This window comes from Papaver somniferum, chromosome 9 (genome assembly GCF_003573695.1).
Source record: "Papaver somniferum cultivar HN1 chromosome 9, ASM357369v1, whole genome shotgun sequence".
Classification (NCBI taxonomy): Eukaryota; Viridiplantae; Streptophyta; class Magnoliopsida; order Ranunculales; family Papaveraceae; genus Papaver; species Papaver somniferum.
In genome coordinates, this window is record NC_039366.1 from 66,897,400 (window position 1) to 66,914,971 (window position 17,572).

The 17,572-nt window shown below is 37.5% G+C and overlaps 3 protein-coding genes and 1 pseudogene across 4 annotated transcripts; 1 reads left to right on the top strand and 3 right to left on the bottom strand.

Moving 5' to 3' along the window:
• Positions 1-2,291: 2,291 nt before the first annotated feature.
• Positions 2,292-6,886, top strand: LOC113310865 (sodium/hydrogen exchanger 8-like). The gene is made up of 2 exons (XM_026559674.1): positions 2,292-2,492; positions 3,255-6,886. Exon 2 carries the CDS (start codon positions 3,538-3,540, stop codon positions 6,682-6,684), a length of 3,147 nt encoding a protein of 1,048 aa, XP_026415459.1. The 5' UTR covers positions 2,292-2,492; positions 3,255-3,537; the 3' UTR covers positions 6,685-6,886.
• Positions 6,887-6,905: 19 nt separating this feature from the next.
• Positions 6,906-10,898, bottom strand: LOC113310866 (probable methyltransferase PMT11). The gene is made up of 9 exons (XM_026559676.1): positions 10,149-10,898; positions 9,921-10,070; positions 9,552-9,822; positions 9,154-9,264; positions 8,807-8,966; positions 8,049-8,306; positions 7,803-7,925; positions 7,610-7,687; positions 6,906-7,475 (listed from the first exon to the last, which is right to left on the bottom strand). The coding sequence occupies exons 1-9, from the start codon at positions 10,767-10,769 to the stop codon at positions 7,250-7,252; spliced, it is 1,998 nt and encodes a 665-aa protein (XP_026415461.1). The 5' UTR covers positions 10,770-10,898; the 3' UTR covers positions 6,906-7,249.
• A 1,026-nt stretch (positions 10,899-11,924) lies between these two features.
• LOC113313484 lies at positions 11,925-13,941 on the bottom strand. Of its 2 annotated transcripts, none has more exons than XM_026562267.1 (5): positions 13,906-13,941; positions 13,690-13,825; positions 13,453-13,590; positions 12,560-13,326; positions 11,925-12,390 (listed from the first exon to the last, which is right to left on the bottom strand). In XM_026562267.1, the coding sequence occupies exons 1-4, from the start codon at positions 13,914-13,916 to the stop codon at positions 13,237-13,239; spliced, it is 375 nt and encodes a 124-aa protein (XP_026418052.1). In that variant the 5' UTR covers positions 13,917-13,941; the 3' UTR covers positions 11,925-12,390; positions 12,560-13,236. The 2 variants fall into 2 exon arrangements, with proteins under 2 accessions (XP_026418052.1, XP_026418051.1); XM_026562266.1 differs by having other exon boundaries at positions 12,560-13,333.
• Positions 13,942-13,966: 25 nt separating this feature from the next.
• On the bottom strand, positions 13,967-16,984 carry LOC113313485 (annotated as a pseudogene).
• Positions 16,985-17,572: the final 588 nt, after the last annotated feature.

Sequence of the window (17,572 nt, forward strand, 5' to 3'; positions counted from 1 at the left end):
CCACGATTGAATTATATTTTTTGAGTTGCAAAAAACTGTGATGTGTTCAATCCAACATAAAATTTATAAACTATGTTAATGATTATTAAATTCGAAATAGTTGAGTGTAAAATCATAAAATAGAGTGTTATAGAAACAAACATCAATTCAAGTGTAGAAGAGAAGTTTACAACTGATAAATTCATAATGAATAAATTATGATCCATTAGTTCGTTTTTTTAATAAAAAAAACGCCGATTTTATTAAGAAGAAGCAGAGTTGCATGGTTTAAGATAGGAAATGATTCCTTCTTAGTTTGTTCAAGAACAACATCTTAACATCACTAACCAAATGTTCAGTAGAGAAAACTTGATGCTTAAAGCTCTAACTTCTTTCGCTAACTTGTCTGAGGAAAACAGTAATGTCATATTTCTAAATTGAAAACACGCATTATTAATAGAAATAAAAAGTTCCTGGCATTTCTCGATGTTTTTTAGCTCTCTCCAATGAGGTTGAAAAGAATTATCTTTATTAACGGTAGAAACCAGGTTTTTGCAGTCGTTTAGGAACAGGAAGGAGGTAATCTTCAGATCTTTTATCCACATGAGAGCTTGTTGAAATGCCTTAGCCTCGGCATCTAGGGGGATGGCTTCCCAACCGGAGCCTGCTCTGAATTCACCAAATCCCTTCGTTATAGTGACATTTTCTTTCTTCTTCTAATTTCTCTTCTAAATAAACAAATGAGCACAAATGATTACTTGAAGCATAAAAAATAATCAAGAGCGCGTAACGGGAGTTTAAACCCAAAATTTTCTGAGATTTAAGCATAAGAGACAGTCCAACAAGCCATATAGTATAAGCTCTAATATTATTACATCTGTCTAGAAATAATTTATAGAGGCGACCAAAAATAAACAACAACAACAACAGTGTTACATGTGAACAACATAATGAAGATATTGCTAAATGAGTTTTACAAATTTTATTGCGTATCGAATGAAATTTTTGTGATGGATGTACTGCTAGACAACAAACCAGACCATTCATATTTAAAAAAATCTAGGTAAAATAGGTGCGAACTTTTGTCTTTTTTTTTTTAATTTATTTTTTGAAGCATAATATGTATCAAGAAATTAAGTCGGAACTACACGGGGGAAGTTACCCCTTCAGAATCATTCAGTACAAAGTGTAATAAGAAACTTGGTACAGTATAATCTCAAACGGTTAGTTGACATACTCCATGTAGGCTTTTGTCGGTCGCGTGGTTGGCAACTGCATAGGCCGCCTGATTCACCTCCTTGTAGTTGTGTTGTAACACGTGGTATGGGATTGCCCGTAATCTTCCTTTGATTTCCTCAATCATTTTACTCAGGTACCATGGTAATTGTGACATATTGTTGATGAAGTGCACTAAAGTCCAGAAATCCAATTCCAAGCAGATGTGTGTCCATTATTGTATACACGCCTTTCTTAGTGCCATTAACATGACTCATGTTTCAGCTAGAGGGCTTTCGTGGTGCCTAAAGGTTGTGACATGGTAACATGAATGACATTGTGATGTTTTTGTCATTCGTGTTATGCATTCTTTATGATATTGATATTGTATGCCGAATAAATGAAATAATAATGATCATAAAATATCATCTTTATTATTTTTTTTTTTATAAATTTGGAATATAGTTTACAAATTGTTATTTAAGGATAAATATATTCCCAACTTCTCTGTTATTAATTTGGAGAATCTAAAGCAATACTGCGTACTAAGATGTTGGTGGGAATTGAGCGGTGTCTTACGAAATCTTAAGAATAATTGACAGGTGTATGAAAATCAGCCTTCACCGATGTGTAAAATTGTTGATGCAGATTTGCAAAGGAGTGTAAGAAATGAACACTAGCCCACAAGAGTTTACTGAATAAAAACAGTTCATTAATTTTATAGTATACTTCAATTTTGGTTTGTGATAAAAATACCTAATAATAGAATCTAACAATTAATTTGTTGGTTTTCTAATGATAAATAAATTACTTGGCAGACTTTTTATTTACTTTTATAATTTATGTAATCCATTGCCCAGCTGAATGAATCATTTGTGCTTATAAAACAGAAGGCAGCTAAAATAATTTTTTTTTTTTTTTCTGAAGATAGTTTGTTATTCACTGTTCATTCACTATTATATTTGTAATGGCAGACTGTATGGGTACAACGTACTCTCGTGTTATTTATTCCTGATCTTAATATAACTTCATGCTTCAGGGAAAAAAAAAAACCCGAAAAATATAACCGTTGTCCATCGATGAAAGTAGTAAACATTTTTCTTTTCTTTTTTTTTTCGGACAGAGATAAAAGTAGTAAACCAGAAACCTCCTCCAAGTCTTGGACTTTTCTCTCTAGTCGGAACACTAGTAAGTCAACGTTAAAGTGGAGCGAGACTACGCTCCGAGCTGAAGATAATGCTTCATTTGTGCACATACATTTTATACTGCAGTCTCCAATTTCTTTCTTCAGCAATAAGGTTAGTCCCAAACTCCTAATTATAATCTAATTAATTCAGATTTTTGTGAATTTCAGTCACCAAATTTCTACTCTTATTTGACCTGATATTTGAATTTTTAGTTACCCAGTTTCAGTTACCATTGCTTTTCTATCCTTTAGATTTTGGAGAATGTATTTTTATTTTATGAACCCATTAGATTTTTGAGTTCCATGTGTTTGTTGATTTTCCTAAGAGAAGAGACATGTTCAAACCTTTATTACTACTGAAGTACTAAATGTTTGCAGTTTAGTCAAGTCTGTTTAACTACCTTCAGTGTATAATTATCCACCTTCATAACTATAACCTCAAGCTTTATTGGTTTACCTACAAATGCAACCATGAGTACATCATTCCAAACAATGAATCATATATATATATATATATATATGTAGCTGGGTTTAGTATCTTTTGTTGAAAGACAGGGGAGCAAGTAGGATCTTAGAATAAAGAAAATGTACCCAAACATTCATGTTAAATCAACGATTTCATTTAACATCATGGTCCAAGAGTTATATTTGTTTTGCTATATTGGGATTTTAGTTTGGCAACCAAGGCACATTATCTGAGACATGTAACCAAGGAAGCGGCCTCGCGCATGCGTCCTTGCTAGTTAAGATCAAGAGAAGCACTACAATGTCTTATTACTGTTCTGTATTTCTTATCTTTTTCTTTTTATGGTTAAATTGCGGGATAGGTTTTGCATTCTGGAATGCGCATTGACTTTCATTTTATTGCCTATAGATCGCACACAGGTCTTAATGAAACCAGCGCTGCGACCCAATTTAATTGGTTCATTCCCTAATTCTCTTGTATCGGGACGTAATTACGCTGCAACTAATACACGTAGCGAGTAATATCGCATTTATGCACAACGAAGAAGAGCTGCCATGAGCGAAGACCAAAAAAGCTGCTGCTTCACTTTTGGACGTTGCTTTTGGCGGATGATACCAGTCACGACTATACACTAGTAGAGTTAAAGGAGCTTAATTACTTAAATCTAGGGCTTTGAATTAAAACCACGAAGATGTCGGTTGTCTTAGATGGGCCAATTTCACTTGCCGTGAGAAAAGTTGAGGAAGTTAGTGAAGCTACAAGTGCCATTGTGTTCTTTGGACTTTGTATGGTATTGGGAATTAGTACAAGGCATTTACTTCGTGGAACTAAAGTACCTTACACAGTTGCTTTACTAGTCATTGGAATTGGACTTGGATCTTTAGAATTTGGTACAAATCTCCGGCTCGGAAAACTTGGGGCTGGTATTTGCTTATGGGCAAGTATCAATCCGGATCTTCTCTTGGCTGTTTTTCTTCCTGCTCTTCTCTTTGAGGGCGCTTTTTTAATGGAAGTACACCAAATCAAGAAATGCATTGGGAAAATGCTTCTTCTCGCTGGCCCAGGTGTACTCATTTCAACCTTCTGTCTTGGATCTGCGCTGAAGCTTGTTTTTCCGTACAACTGGAGTTGGAAAACATCTTTGTTGCTAGCGGGGCTTCTTAGTGCTACTGACCCGGTTGCTGTTGTCGCTTTGTTGAAAGAGCTTGGTGCAAGTAAAGAACTGACTACTATAATCGATGGAGAATCAATGATGAACGATGGTGTGGCAGTTGTGGTGTATCAGTTTTTTTTCCGTATGGTCCTTGGGGAGAGTTTCAGTTTTGGAGATATAATCACATATCTAACACAAGTATCAGTTGGAGCTCTAGGTATTGGTCTTGCTTTTGGAGTGGTATCTGTTTTCTGGTTGGGGTTTATTTTCAATGACACTGTTATAGAGATTTCGTTGACACTTGCTGTGAGCTACCTTGCTTACTTCACTGCTCAAGATGGCGCTGGTGTGTCAGGTATCCTGGCAGTGATGACTTTGGGGATGTTTTATTCTGCATTTACTAGGGCGGGCTTTAAGGGTGACAACCAACAGAGCTTGCATCATTTTTGGGAAATGGTTTCTTACATCGGCAACACTCTCATTTTCATCTTAAGTGGAGTGATAATATCTGAATCTGTTATACACAGTGGGAATGATTTCATTAAGCATGAAACTTCATGGGGTTACCTTGTTCTTCTCTATGTTTTAGTTCAAGTATCCCGCTCAATAGTTGTTGGAACCTTATACCCCTTTCTTCATTACTTTGGGTACAGATTGGACTGGAAAGAAGCAATTGTTCTTGTTTGGTCAGGCCTAAGAGGTGTTGTGGCACTGTCAATGGCACTATCAGTGAAGCGCGCGAGCGACACTTCAGCATTTTTAAATCGTGAAACAGGAGCTATGTTTCTATTCTTCACCAGTGGGATTGTATTCTTGACGATCATTGTGAACGGATCGACGACATCGTTCGTTTTACATTTTCTGGGCATGAATAAGCTATCAACCACAAAGAGACGCATATTGGAACACACCAGGCACGAAATGATGAATAAAGCCCTTGAAGCCTTTGGTGGTCTTGAAGATGATGAAGAACTGGGACCTGCAGAATGGCACACTGTCAGAAAATATCTTAGTTGCTTGAATAACCTGGAAGAAGACCACATGCACCCTCACAATGTATCCAAAAATGAGAGTAATATTGATGCTAAGAACTTGAAAGACACACGAGTACGCCTCTTAATTGGAGTCCAAGCTGCTTATTGGGGGATGCTAAATGACGGAAGGATATCCCAGAATATTGCAACTACTTTGTTAGGATCAGTAGATGAAGCAATTGATTTGGTAAGTCATGATTCTCTATGTGACTGGAAGGGCATAAAATCACACGTTCATTTGCCAAGTCACTATAGATTGCTCCAGATGAGTGTATGTCCACAGAAACTGGCGACTTATCTCACAGTGGAACGGTTAGAATTTGCGTGTTACGTGTGTGCTGCATTTCTCCTTGCTCATAGAATTGCAAGGCGGCAACTGCATGACTTTATGGGTGACAGTGAAATAGTTTCTTTAGTGATTAATGAAAGTGAATCCGAAGGGGATGAAGCAAGAAGTTTTTTGGAAGAGGTTCGTGCTACTTTCCCTCAGGTTTTGCATGTTGTAAAACTAAGACAAGCAACATATGCAGTGCTAAAGCATTTGAGCGAGTATGTTGAAAATCTTAAAAAGGTAGGGATATTAGAAGACAAAGAAGTGATTCATCTTCATGAATCGGTGCAGACTGATTTGGAGAGAGTTTTCAAGAATCCTCCTTTAGCAAAGATGCCAAAGATAGATGATATGCTAAGAGCACATCCTTTGTTGAGTGCACTTCCTTCTATTGCACGCTTGCATCTTCAAGATTCGACTAGAGAACTAACAAAACTGCGCGGAGTAGCAATTTGTAGAGAGGGAACCATACCAAATGGAATATGGCTTGTTTCAAATGGGGTTGTAAAGTGGGAAAGTAAGAATATGAGAAACAAGGGTTCTTTACATCCAATATTTTCACATGGCAGTTCTTTAGGCCTGTATGAAGTACTAAGCGGAAAGCGCTACATCTACGACCTGATCACAGATTCTGTTATTTACTGTTTCTTTGTTGAAAGTGAAAGGATACTGTCTTTGCTCAAAGCGGATCCTGCTGTAGAAGATATCTTGTGGCAGGAAAGTGTTGTAGTGATTGCCAAACTCTTGCTTCCTCAAATATTTGAGAAGATGGTTATGCAAGATTTGAGATCCCTTGTGATGGAACGGTCGCATATGAACATTTACACGGAGGGAGATATTATAGAAATCCCCCCTCACTGCATTGGATTTCTGTTGGAAGGAACTGTAACAACCATAACTGATCAGGAGGAAATGATTACGTCTCCAGGAGTGTTGTCACCCATATATGGAGATTTAAGCTTTCTAAGTTTAGAAACATCAGGTTCCAAGGCGGCAAGTATCTATCGTCGAGGAACTTCATACCAGATTGCCACAAGTGCTAGGGTGATTATATTTGACATGGCAACAGTTGAGGCTGACTTGCAACTTCAGAGAAGAACCTCTTCATGGATTTATGCTGCAGAGGAATCAACTAAATGTCTGAGTAGAGAGCACAATGTTCTAAAGAGTTCGCCTGAACTGTTGCATGTACACACACAAGTTCCACACGGCAGTGTGGGTAGCAGCTATGAAAAACCTACAGGTTCTCAGAGGAAGGAGCTGCATAGCCATTCATATACAAGGGTTCCATCAACAGAGCAGCCACTTGAAAATTCGTAAGATCAGATTCAATTCGCCTGATAAAATTTAAGGAGATAAATCTGGTAAAGGAGAATTCATTTTGAGAATTACTCTAGGGAAACGGTAAATGTATGATTGTAAGTAACACTAGTCGAGTACAGAAGACATAGACGTAGTCTAAGGAGGTCTTATACAGATTCCCAGCCAATTGGCTCTAGTCATACAACCCATGCCTCCAAAACCGGCTGAAAAGACTAGCATGAAAAACACACAGTATCTTTTTTCTCTTTTTTTTTGGAGTTCTATTTTCCTCATTTGTGTACAAGGACTGTAATATCAATCTGGACAAACATAACTTGTATAAACATATTTGATATAGCTTCAAAAGATAAGTTACATGTAAAATTGCATGGCGGATGTCAAAGGAAAGAAAGAAGACAACAGATTGCAGTTTATGAAGCTGTTTTTATCTCCGTGAGGTTGTTCAGTGGCTACCGGAAGGGATGCCAAGGACGATTCTCGTCTACCTGAAAGTTGAGTGTTGACATTTTCCGGTGCATCAGTTATGTTCTGCTATTAGTTTTAAGCATGTAAAAAGCTTCTCTCACATACTTCTTTTCTTCTTTTTGGACACTAGATTTTTCTCGCATATCAAGAGCTTCCAATTGGCATGTGGACCTTCCATAGTGTCACGGGGAGTTGTTTGCCAACCCATTGCCTTCCCTACCGCCTTAATTTCATCCATGAGGAATACAGTGTCTAAAATATAAGCAGTTCCACCAGGTCTTAATATCCGATCCATCTCAAGCATAATGGTTGAAATATTGCACCTGTGGTGGTGTTGAACGGAAAAAGGTTAATGAAAGAAAAATAGAAGTTGATCAAAAGATATTTATAGACATGAATCCCTGTTGACAAGGCTAGTAAATGAGAAAAAGGGGTTTTAAAAGAACTACGGAGGTACCTTTTTTGCTCAGTGGAGAAAATGCGATTAGCATTTAGTAGATCATAGGTTCTTGGATATGTATCAAAAGGCTCACACCTATAGAAAGTTTTTCAGATATGTCCTTAAATTTGTATGACAAAAACGCTGGATTCTGTAAAACAGATGCAATGTTAAAAACCCGTAGCAATACTAAAATTGATATTGCACTTACCAGTCATGCATAACTCCGATAAGTCCACGGTCATAAATAACAGGCAAGGTGTTAGGTGCACTAACAGGGACGACATTCATTATCCAGTAATCCATCCCCAGATTGATCAGTGCTGCAGAAAATCTGTGAGAAGGAGAATGTTTAACCAATCATATAACTTTACACTCATAAGAAGCAACGGTAATTCAAGAGTTGGATACAAGTACTTTCTTTCGAAAGAACTCAAGAGACAGATTTATAACATACCCTCCATATCCAGCCCTCATATCCATCACATTTCGAAATGGTTTTCTTTCCCAGTGGTAAGTATGAAGATAGCCAGTGAGCATCTGCTTCCAATATCCATTCTCTGCTTTGAAGAGTTCTCCTCTAGATATTTGGGATTCCAATTGTATGCTATGAAGCCTGTCTGGTACATTATCTAGTCTATCAGGCCATGCAGTAATATTTGTCCCATAACCATTCTCAGGTAGCCGAGTAATACATGCTTTCAGACCAACGTACCTGTGATAAATATCATCAATAAGAGGGAATGACTGACAGTAACGAAGCTACTATTGCCATTACTAGCTACGTATAATAGAATTAAGGAAGAGCAATTGCAGTATATCATTACAAAAAAACAAAATAAAGAAGGAACTGCAGTTCATGTGATGCATGAGTAATGTTATCATCCTTGAAATAACTACTAAGAGGGAACCAAAATTCTTTGGTAATAAGAGTGATGGAATGTGAATTCAGGGTCTTGATCTGCTAGTGATAAAACACAAGTGAGCCTAAGACAGGAAAAGCCTGTTAAATAGCTTGGCACCGTGAATGATTAAGCTAGTTACGGTAAAAGAATCATATTAGCCAGGTTATCTCTTTCTTGCTTCTTCAGCAAATGGGTTAGGTATTTAAGGGAGAGAGTTTGGGGAGTGGATTTGATGAAATACATGAAACAAAAAGCAATTTTCATTTCCAAGATTAAAAAAAAAAAAGTTGAAAATGGATAATAGAGATACCAGACGTTGTCAGGGTCATCACTTGGATCACATAATGGAGGTTGAGCACCAGCATCCCGCCCCAAATAGCAGCTATTGTTTGAAGGTTTTCGCCATATAGCGACATATCCTTCTTTCTTCACAAGCTCCCAGCAAAGACGAGTAGTAAGGTCCTCCATTTCTGCAAGCAATGAAAATTCATAAGATTAGGCAAAAACGCTTCTCAAAGACATGCCATGTGAAAAACAATTCTCTGCAAGCAATGAAAATTCGTAAGGTTATGATGCAAAAACGCTTCTCAAAAACATGCGATGCTAAGAAAAACAATTCGCTAATTGAGGAAGAACATCCATAATTGCATATGATACCTTTCCATTGTTTCTGCAAGGGCAATTCATGTTTATAGACCGGCTGTGCTGCCCAAGCAAAATATCCTCCACCTCTGAGCATCCTGTTCACCTCAAGAAGATAAAGTCCATCTTCACCACAATTGAAAGAGAAAAACAATTGTATTCAGTATAAAATATCTTGAATCATGAAAAAATTGAAAGACGAAATTCAGTCTCTGACGTCTCGGTCATTTTTTCTAGCTAGACAAAGAGGAAACCAGTATGATGATATCCTAGTGAAGATTTTTTAGAGATCACCAACTCTGAGTTTCAAGGAGAAAGAAAGACAATCCACAGCCACCATGGTCATACTATACAAGTGCAACAATCACATTTCTTGGTTTCAATTTACAGTAGTTCATCGTGCAATGACTTACCATCACGAGTCCAATTGATTCTACACCTTGAACAATGTATCAACTCGAAAGCCTGGCTTGGATACAACAAACGACGTGTTGCCAAAGCGGCCACCATTGCAGGCACACCACGCTCGAGAGCAAACTGAATCTGGTTCTCGTGAACATCTTTTGGTGCTATAGATAGAGCAGTCACATTTCTTGAAAGCAAAAAAGCACCAAAGCTTGCAACTCCGCATCCAACGTCCAATACGACTCGAGTATGATTACCGAATGCAATTTCAGGAACCATCTAATAACAGGATAAAATACTACCAAGTTAAGTAAAATTGTAACAACTCATACTCAATTAGCAACGATGAAGTTTGAAATGGAATCCAAAATAACAACCTGTGCAATCTGATTCAAGTATTGATCAGCCCCATGGATAAACTGAGTTCCACCTCCCGGAAATTTAAATACATCATTGTCTCTTTCAATCCAATTCTGTCCACCTTTATCATCAACTAAGCGCGTATGCGGTACGTTACTAAACCATACCTATCAACATTTCTCAAATGTTAAGCTACTAAACTCAAACAGTTAAACTACAATGAAAAAACAAATTACAAACTGTACCTTGTCTCGGCTTTTTGGCCACGGAATCGGAGTTTTATAACCTTTCGGTGGCGGAACTAAGCAATTCAACCTGGGATCATCTTTCCGAGGACAATGCCGTTCAAATTTCTCCCCATTCTCAGTTGAATTAAGCTTATTGATCTCTTCAACATTATCCAAACAAGGGATATAGTCTCTAAAATCCTCAGAACAGAAAGAAAACTTGTTAATCTTAACCTTATCATCAGAATAAGAACTAACATCCTCCGGCTTGACAACACTCATATTCAACTTCCTATATTCCTCAGCCAAATCTGAATCAAAATCACCGACTTCAAATTCATCAGACATAACTCCATTCTCATCAATAATCCCAAATTTCTCAGCAATCACAGGTGGTGGTTTCGGTTGTCGAGCAGGCGCCGCCGCTGTCGAATCATTCATCAATGATATTGTAGTTTTATTAGCATTCGGAGAAATTGCAACAGTTTTCTCTGTAATTTGCTGTTGATTGGTGTAGAAAACAAGCTGTTGGTATCCATCAGACCAGTGTTGTCCCAGATAGAAGAACACGAAAGCAATTACAGCAAATCCTAGTACTTTTGTGATTGGAGATTTCAGGAAATCTCCTGCTTGATTCATCACTGATCAGAGAATGATGAAGAAGAAATTTGTTTCACATAAGAGTGTTCTTCTTTCTCATTAACTAAACTAAGATTTCTTATCAGTGCCGTGATTAAATGGTGACACTAAACTCAAGAAAATAAAATTTGTTTATTAGTAGTAGTAATATTTTAATGTAGGGTGGAGGGTTCTTGGATACGCGTGTCATTGATAAGAGTTGCCGTTACCGACACTAATTTTAATCAGTCAACCAGAATTTTTTATAAACGATTTTATTAGAATCCGGTGCCTATCGTATGGGTTGTGTTGTTGAAGCCATTTGTGAATTCAAGGCAGCAATGCGAGGCCAGACTGCCAGAGCATCAGCCGTGCGGTAGTCGACCAGAGACTGACAGAAACAGCGGCCAGTTGCAAATTATTGAGAAGCTTGTTGCCCCCGTCACAATAATAGGGTTATGCTTGAGCCTCTAGGGTTGTGGGGTTTGTTATCACTGCTGCAGTACGACTATTAGTCTCAAGAAGTTGGCCCAAGGGGTGTTGTGCATAATAGGGTGTTTGGATGTATATTCAGAAGTTACTTTCTGATTTCTGGAAGTCGAAAAGTCAAAAACCAGTTTGACAATAATTTTTCAAAACGACTTCTAGAAGCAGAAAAATCAGATTTTTCTGAAATAAAATAGTTCTAGAAGCAGATTTGTATCCAAACGCGCTATACAGGATTTGTCTCAAGTTTTTCAATCCGCTGACATTGGAATTGGAAAGGAAGTAATGACGGCATATTTAGCAGATAAAATTTGGCCAATAGTTTCTTACTGCATCTTTTTGTTGCATCTAACGTCTCAAGGAAAACCTATCATGTGAAGCATTTCAAAGAAGTTTCAAAAAAGAAAAAAAAAAAAAAAACTACCATGTGCGTGAATCGTTTATTCGATTTTAGGCAGTGCTTCATCCTTATCATCACGAATTAACTATCCAAGTCTCGATCCATCTTGTCATTGTACATCAGGTACATGGCAGATGTCTCCTTGAATTTGAACTTCCTTGCTGATTCCTAGTTCCCTTATCATATCTCCTCCAACTTCTAACAATTTCTAAAGTTGTCACTGATCTTCTAATGATTTAGCTAATAACTAGTGCAGTATCACATTATATTGCAACTAGATACACATTATATTGAAAGAGTAATGCGACTGGCATATACTCATTATAATGCAACATGTTTTACATATCTCCCAATCAAGAGCAGCAACTCCAGAATAGCATAATGTGTAATCTATATGTCCAGATAAAAACAACGCCGCAAGAATGATTCGATTATCGCAAACTAGCTGTAATACTATCATTTGAACAAAAATCCAAAAGACCCAGACGGCCCCGCAGCAAGACTACTTCAATACCAAAATCCAAATTCCCTGGCTTCCATTCTCCAATTAAAATCTAAACAAGAGTAGAAAGAAAAACAAAATTCATTCTACCATTACCACATCATTCGATTATCGCAACTTCTAATCTCCCTTTCTCCTGAATGAGCATCCCTCGGTAAGTCTTTAGTGCTTTACCTCCAGTCAGTTGGCACGAAACAGTTCGACAATTTCCACATACAACCACTGTTTGGAGTGACAGACTGAATACAGTAGTTCTGCCATCATAAATCCAACAACACAAAGATTCAGTCACTCATATCTTTTCCAAATCACAAGAAAACTCAAAATCAAGGTTTTAAATGTAATACATACTAGTGAGTAAAAAAAGATTATAGAGATTGATAATGTTGAACTCTAGTCGACTAGCATAAGAATATGACATACCTAAGATGGCTTTATGTCGCACCATGTGTGAAGATCCACAGCTTCATCATAAAGAAGACGTGTTAGACCCCCATCCTCTTTAATTTCACGAGGTGTCATCCTTTTGCTTACTTCAAGACTCGCCACATAGCGACCAATACGATTATTTTCACAAGCAGCAGTCAAATTATACCTATAGTACGGAAGACCCTTATCGTGTAACAAAGAAACTTTGGTGATGATATCTTGAATGACAGGAAGAATAAGCTCCGCATTTTCCCTCTGGTCGACAGGAATTCTCAACTTCAAACAAGCTTTACATACTACAAAGAAGTTATTTGATCTGGAGTGACATCTGCATTCAGATATTTCCTTGGGAGGGTATCTTGCATCATAATGCAAACAATCCCGAACGAAATAATCAACAGCTGATAAAGTACAATAAAACCGAAAATTGAGAACTCCATAACAAATGGCAAGTTCCAACCCAAGGTTAACTCCTTGTAGTTCATGATAAAAAAGTGAAACACTCTCATCTTTAGGCTGCATTTTACACTCAACGATTATTGGCTTCAACAGATTGTCACGTAAAATAGCGCCATATCCAGATTTCTTATGGGTGACATAATAACCACTTACATGAATTAAAAACTTTTCCCCCGTGCTCTTTATGTGCTATAATCTTCTCGTGTCACCTTCTACCGTACCACCACACACATCAAACCAACTGCTGATCCAGGCGGACATTTCCGGTACCCAAGGCTTATATCCATAAATAGGCTCGGTTTCTGGTACCTTGATGCCATGCAAGAGATGAGAAAGTGAAAATTTTCAACTTGGGAACACAACAAGATTAAAAAATAAAGCTAAAAATAATCAGGTCGAAAATAGATATATGATGAGGCTAGTCTTACTTGAGGGGAATTAGATGTATTGTATTTACACATAGATGACCTTTGCTTCTGCTTATCCAGCTCAAATGGCTCTCTGAGGGCACAGTACTCACATATGTGTTCTAGTTCATTGTTGTGTTCAAGGACCTGATAAAGTGCCTATAATAAAAATCCAGATACAAACAATATCAGCATGAATAATTTATGTCAAAGAAGTTGGAAACGGTAAACAGGGATAACAAAACCACTGAATCGTACCAAAAATTCTGTCCACTCTTCTGTCATCTCTTCTGGGATGGGAAATTCTGTCAATCCTTCTGTTCCTTTTATACTACCAGGTATAGCAATTCCACATGATTTCATATGATTTAAAATCATGGTATCAGGAACACAACTGCAAGAGAAAAAAAATTAACGTTTTGAATTAGAGAAAGACGATCCTTGCAAACAATAAATATGAAATAGAAAACGTACCTCCATATCATGGCTACAGCGCCTAACAAGTGTTCGTATTCTGTACACAGAAACCAACAAGAAATACCCAAATCAGATACTTCAAAGGTTTTTAGCGCAACTACCAGAGAAAACCTAGATCCCATGGATATTTAAACAATGTTCCCCATCTACATAATAATTGGGCCGACAGACCGGAGGGCCCGAAGGGAGGGATTCCCTTTTATGGCCACTTTTTTTGTAAAAGGAAAAACTAACCCAAATGTTCAATTTGATAAAAAGATTGGAGCCTGTCTGATACACTATCTAGTCTATTAGGCCATGCAGTGATATTTGTCCCATAACCATTCTCAGGTAGTCGGGTAATGCATGCTTTCAGACCAACGTACCTATGAAAAATATCATCAATAAGAGGGGACCAGTGACAGTAAGGAATCTGCTATTGCCATTACTAGCTATGTATAGTAGAATTAAGGAAGAGCAACTTCAGTATTTCATTACCAAAAAATAAAATAAAGAAGGAATTGCAGTTCAAGTAATGCATGAATGGTATTATCATCCTTGAGAAAGCTACTAAGAGGGAAACCAAAATTCTTCGGTAATAAGAGTGATGGAACGTGAATTCAGGGTCTTGATCTGCTAGTGACAAAGCACAAGCGAGCCTTAGATAGGAAAAGCCTATTAAATAGCTTGGCAGTTGGCACCATGAAGATGATTAAGCTAGTTACGGTAAAAGAATCATACTAACTAGGTTGTCTCTTTCTTGCTACTTCAGCAAATGGGTTAGGTATTTAAGGGAGAGAGTTTGGGGATTCAAATGGTGGATTTGATGAAATACATGAAACAAAAAGCAATTTTCATTTCGAAGATTAAAAAAAAAAAGTTGAAAATGGATAATAGAGATACCAGACGTTGTCAGGGTCATCGTTTGGATCACATAATGGAGGTTGGGCACCAGCATCCCGTCCCAGATAGCAGCTATTGTTTGAAGGTTTACGCCACATAGCGACATATCCTTCTTTCTTCACAAGCTCCCAGCAAAGACGAGTAGTAAGGTCCTCCATTTCTGCAAGCAATAAAAATTCGTAAGGTTAGGCAAAAACGCTTCTCAAAAACATGCTGTGTTAAGAAAAACATTTAGCCATTCGACGTAGGACATCCATAATTGCATATTATACCTTTCCATTGTTCCTGCAAGGGCAATTCATGCTTATGGACCGGCTGTGATGCCCAAGCAAAATATCCTCCACCTCTGAGCATCCTGTTGACCTCAAGAAGATAAACTCCATCTTCACCACAATTAAAAGAGAAAAACAATTGTATTCAGTATAAAATATCCAAAATCATGATAATTTTGAAAGACCAATTTCAGTCTCTGACGTCTCTGTCTTTTTTCTAGCTAGACGAACCGGAAACCAGTAAGACATCCTAGTGAAGATTTTTAGAGATCACCAAATCTAAGTTCAAGGAAAGTACGAAAAACAATTTATAACCAGCACAGTCATACTACATAAGTTCAACAATCACATTTCTCAGTTTCAGTATACAGTATTTCATCGTCCAATGACTTACCATTACACCTTGAATAATGTATCAACTCGAAAGCCTGGCTTGGATACAATAAGCGACGTGTTGCGAAAGCTGCCACCATTGCAGGCACACCGCGCTTGAGAGCAAACTGAATCTGGTTCTCGTGAACATCTTTTGGTGCTATAGATAGAGCAGTCACATTTCTTGAAAGCAAAAAAGCACCAAAGCTTGCAACTCCGCATCCAACGTCCAATACAATTTGAGTATGATTACCAAATGTAATTTCAGGAACCATCTAACAATACGATAAAATATTATCGAGTCAGGTAAACTCGTCACAACTCATACTCAATTAGCAAGAATGAAACTTAAAATGGTAAAAAACAACCAGCTGTGCAATCTGATTCAAGTATCGATCATCCCCATGGATAAACTGAGTTCCACCTCCCGGAAATTTTAAGACATCATTGTCTCTCTCAATCCAATTCCGTCCACCTTTATCATCAACCAAGCGCATATGCGGCACATTGCTAAATCATTCCTATCAACATTTTTGTCAAATGTTAAAGCTACTGGACTAAAGCAGTTAAAGTACAGCGAAAAAAAACAAAGACAAATTGTACCTTGTCTCAGCTTTTTGGCCACGGAATCATAACGTTCCGGTGGCGGAACTAAGCAATTCAACCTCGGATCATCTTTCCGAGGACAATGCCGTTCAAATTTGTCCCCATTCTCAGTCGAATTAAGCTTATTGATCTCTTCAACATTATCCAAACAAGTAATGTAGTCTCTGAAATAACAGAAAGAAAACTTGCCAAATGACAATCTTAACCTTATCCGAAGTAGAAGAACTAACATCCTCCGGCTTCACAACACCCAACTTCAAAATCTGAATCAAAATCACCAACTTCAAAATTTTCAGACATAACTCCATTCTCATCAATAACCCAAATTTCTCAGCAATCCCAGGTGGTGGTTTCGGTGGTCGAGGTCGAGCAGGCGCCACTGCTGTTGATTCATTCATCAATGATATCGTAGTTTTATTCGCATTCGGAGAAATTGCAACAGTTTTCTTTGTAATTTGATGTTGATTGGTGTAGAAAACAAGCTGCTGGTGTAGAAGAATATGAATGCAATTACAGCAAATCCTAGTACTTTTGTTATCGGAGATTTCCTGAAATCTCCTGCTACTACTGATTGATTCATCACTGATCAGAAAATGATGAAGATGGAATTTGATTCGTATTTTTCTTAGTCTAGTGTTGTTTCTCATTAACTAACTAAACTAAGATTTCTCATCAGTGCCGTGATTAAATGGGTGACACTAAACTCAAGAAAATTGTCAAGAAAATAAAATTTGATATTTTAATGTATGGAGGAGTGTTCTTTAGATACCCGTTGATAAGAGTTGCCGTTACCGACAGTATAATATTTAGTCAACTAATTATTTTATTTTTCCGTCACCGTGAATTCACAATCGACCACACCACAAACGTTGTTATTGAGGACAGAGCATCAGATGTGCGGTAATCAACGAAATCGATGTACTGAGTTTTGTTTTCGACCTTGCTACAGCTAGTTCAACAGGGATTACAGGGACTAGTCCAAAATTTGGACAATAGATGTCACAATTTTAACGGTGAAGAGGGAAATGATTCTATTATTGGGATTGATAATGGGATGAAGATGAAAATGATCAAAGGTCTGGATTAATTATCCTATATCTGGACCATGTTAGTTGTCTTTTCCGTTTTGTTTATTCAATCTCCTGTTCAGGAAAAACACAGTTGCGTGCTGAATTTGAAACTGAGTTGTATCATCGCCCGATAAATTTACCTATTTACTAAAATAACATTTTGCCTCTGTTGACTCATAGGGTTACCATAAGGTGTGTGCGGTTTGTTCACACTTTTGCAATGCGGCTATCAGTCACAAGTCATTAGCCAAGTTTTTGAATCAACTAATGCTGGAATTGGAAATGTGATAACTGCAATTTCAAGAAATCAAATTTGAAGGGAGTTTCACTATATCTTTTAGCAACATCTGATGTTTCCAGGAAAACCTACTCAATAAAATCTTATGTTCTTACTTTTGGGCTTGAGGATGGGTAGATCAACATACTTTTTCCCAACGGCCAACTGTAAAAAGTTGTCAAACC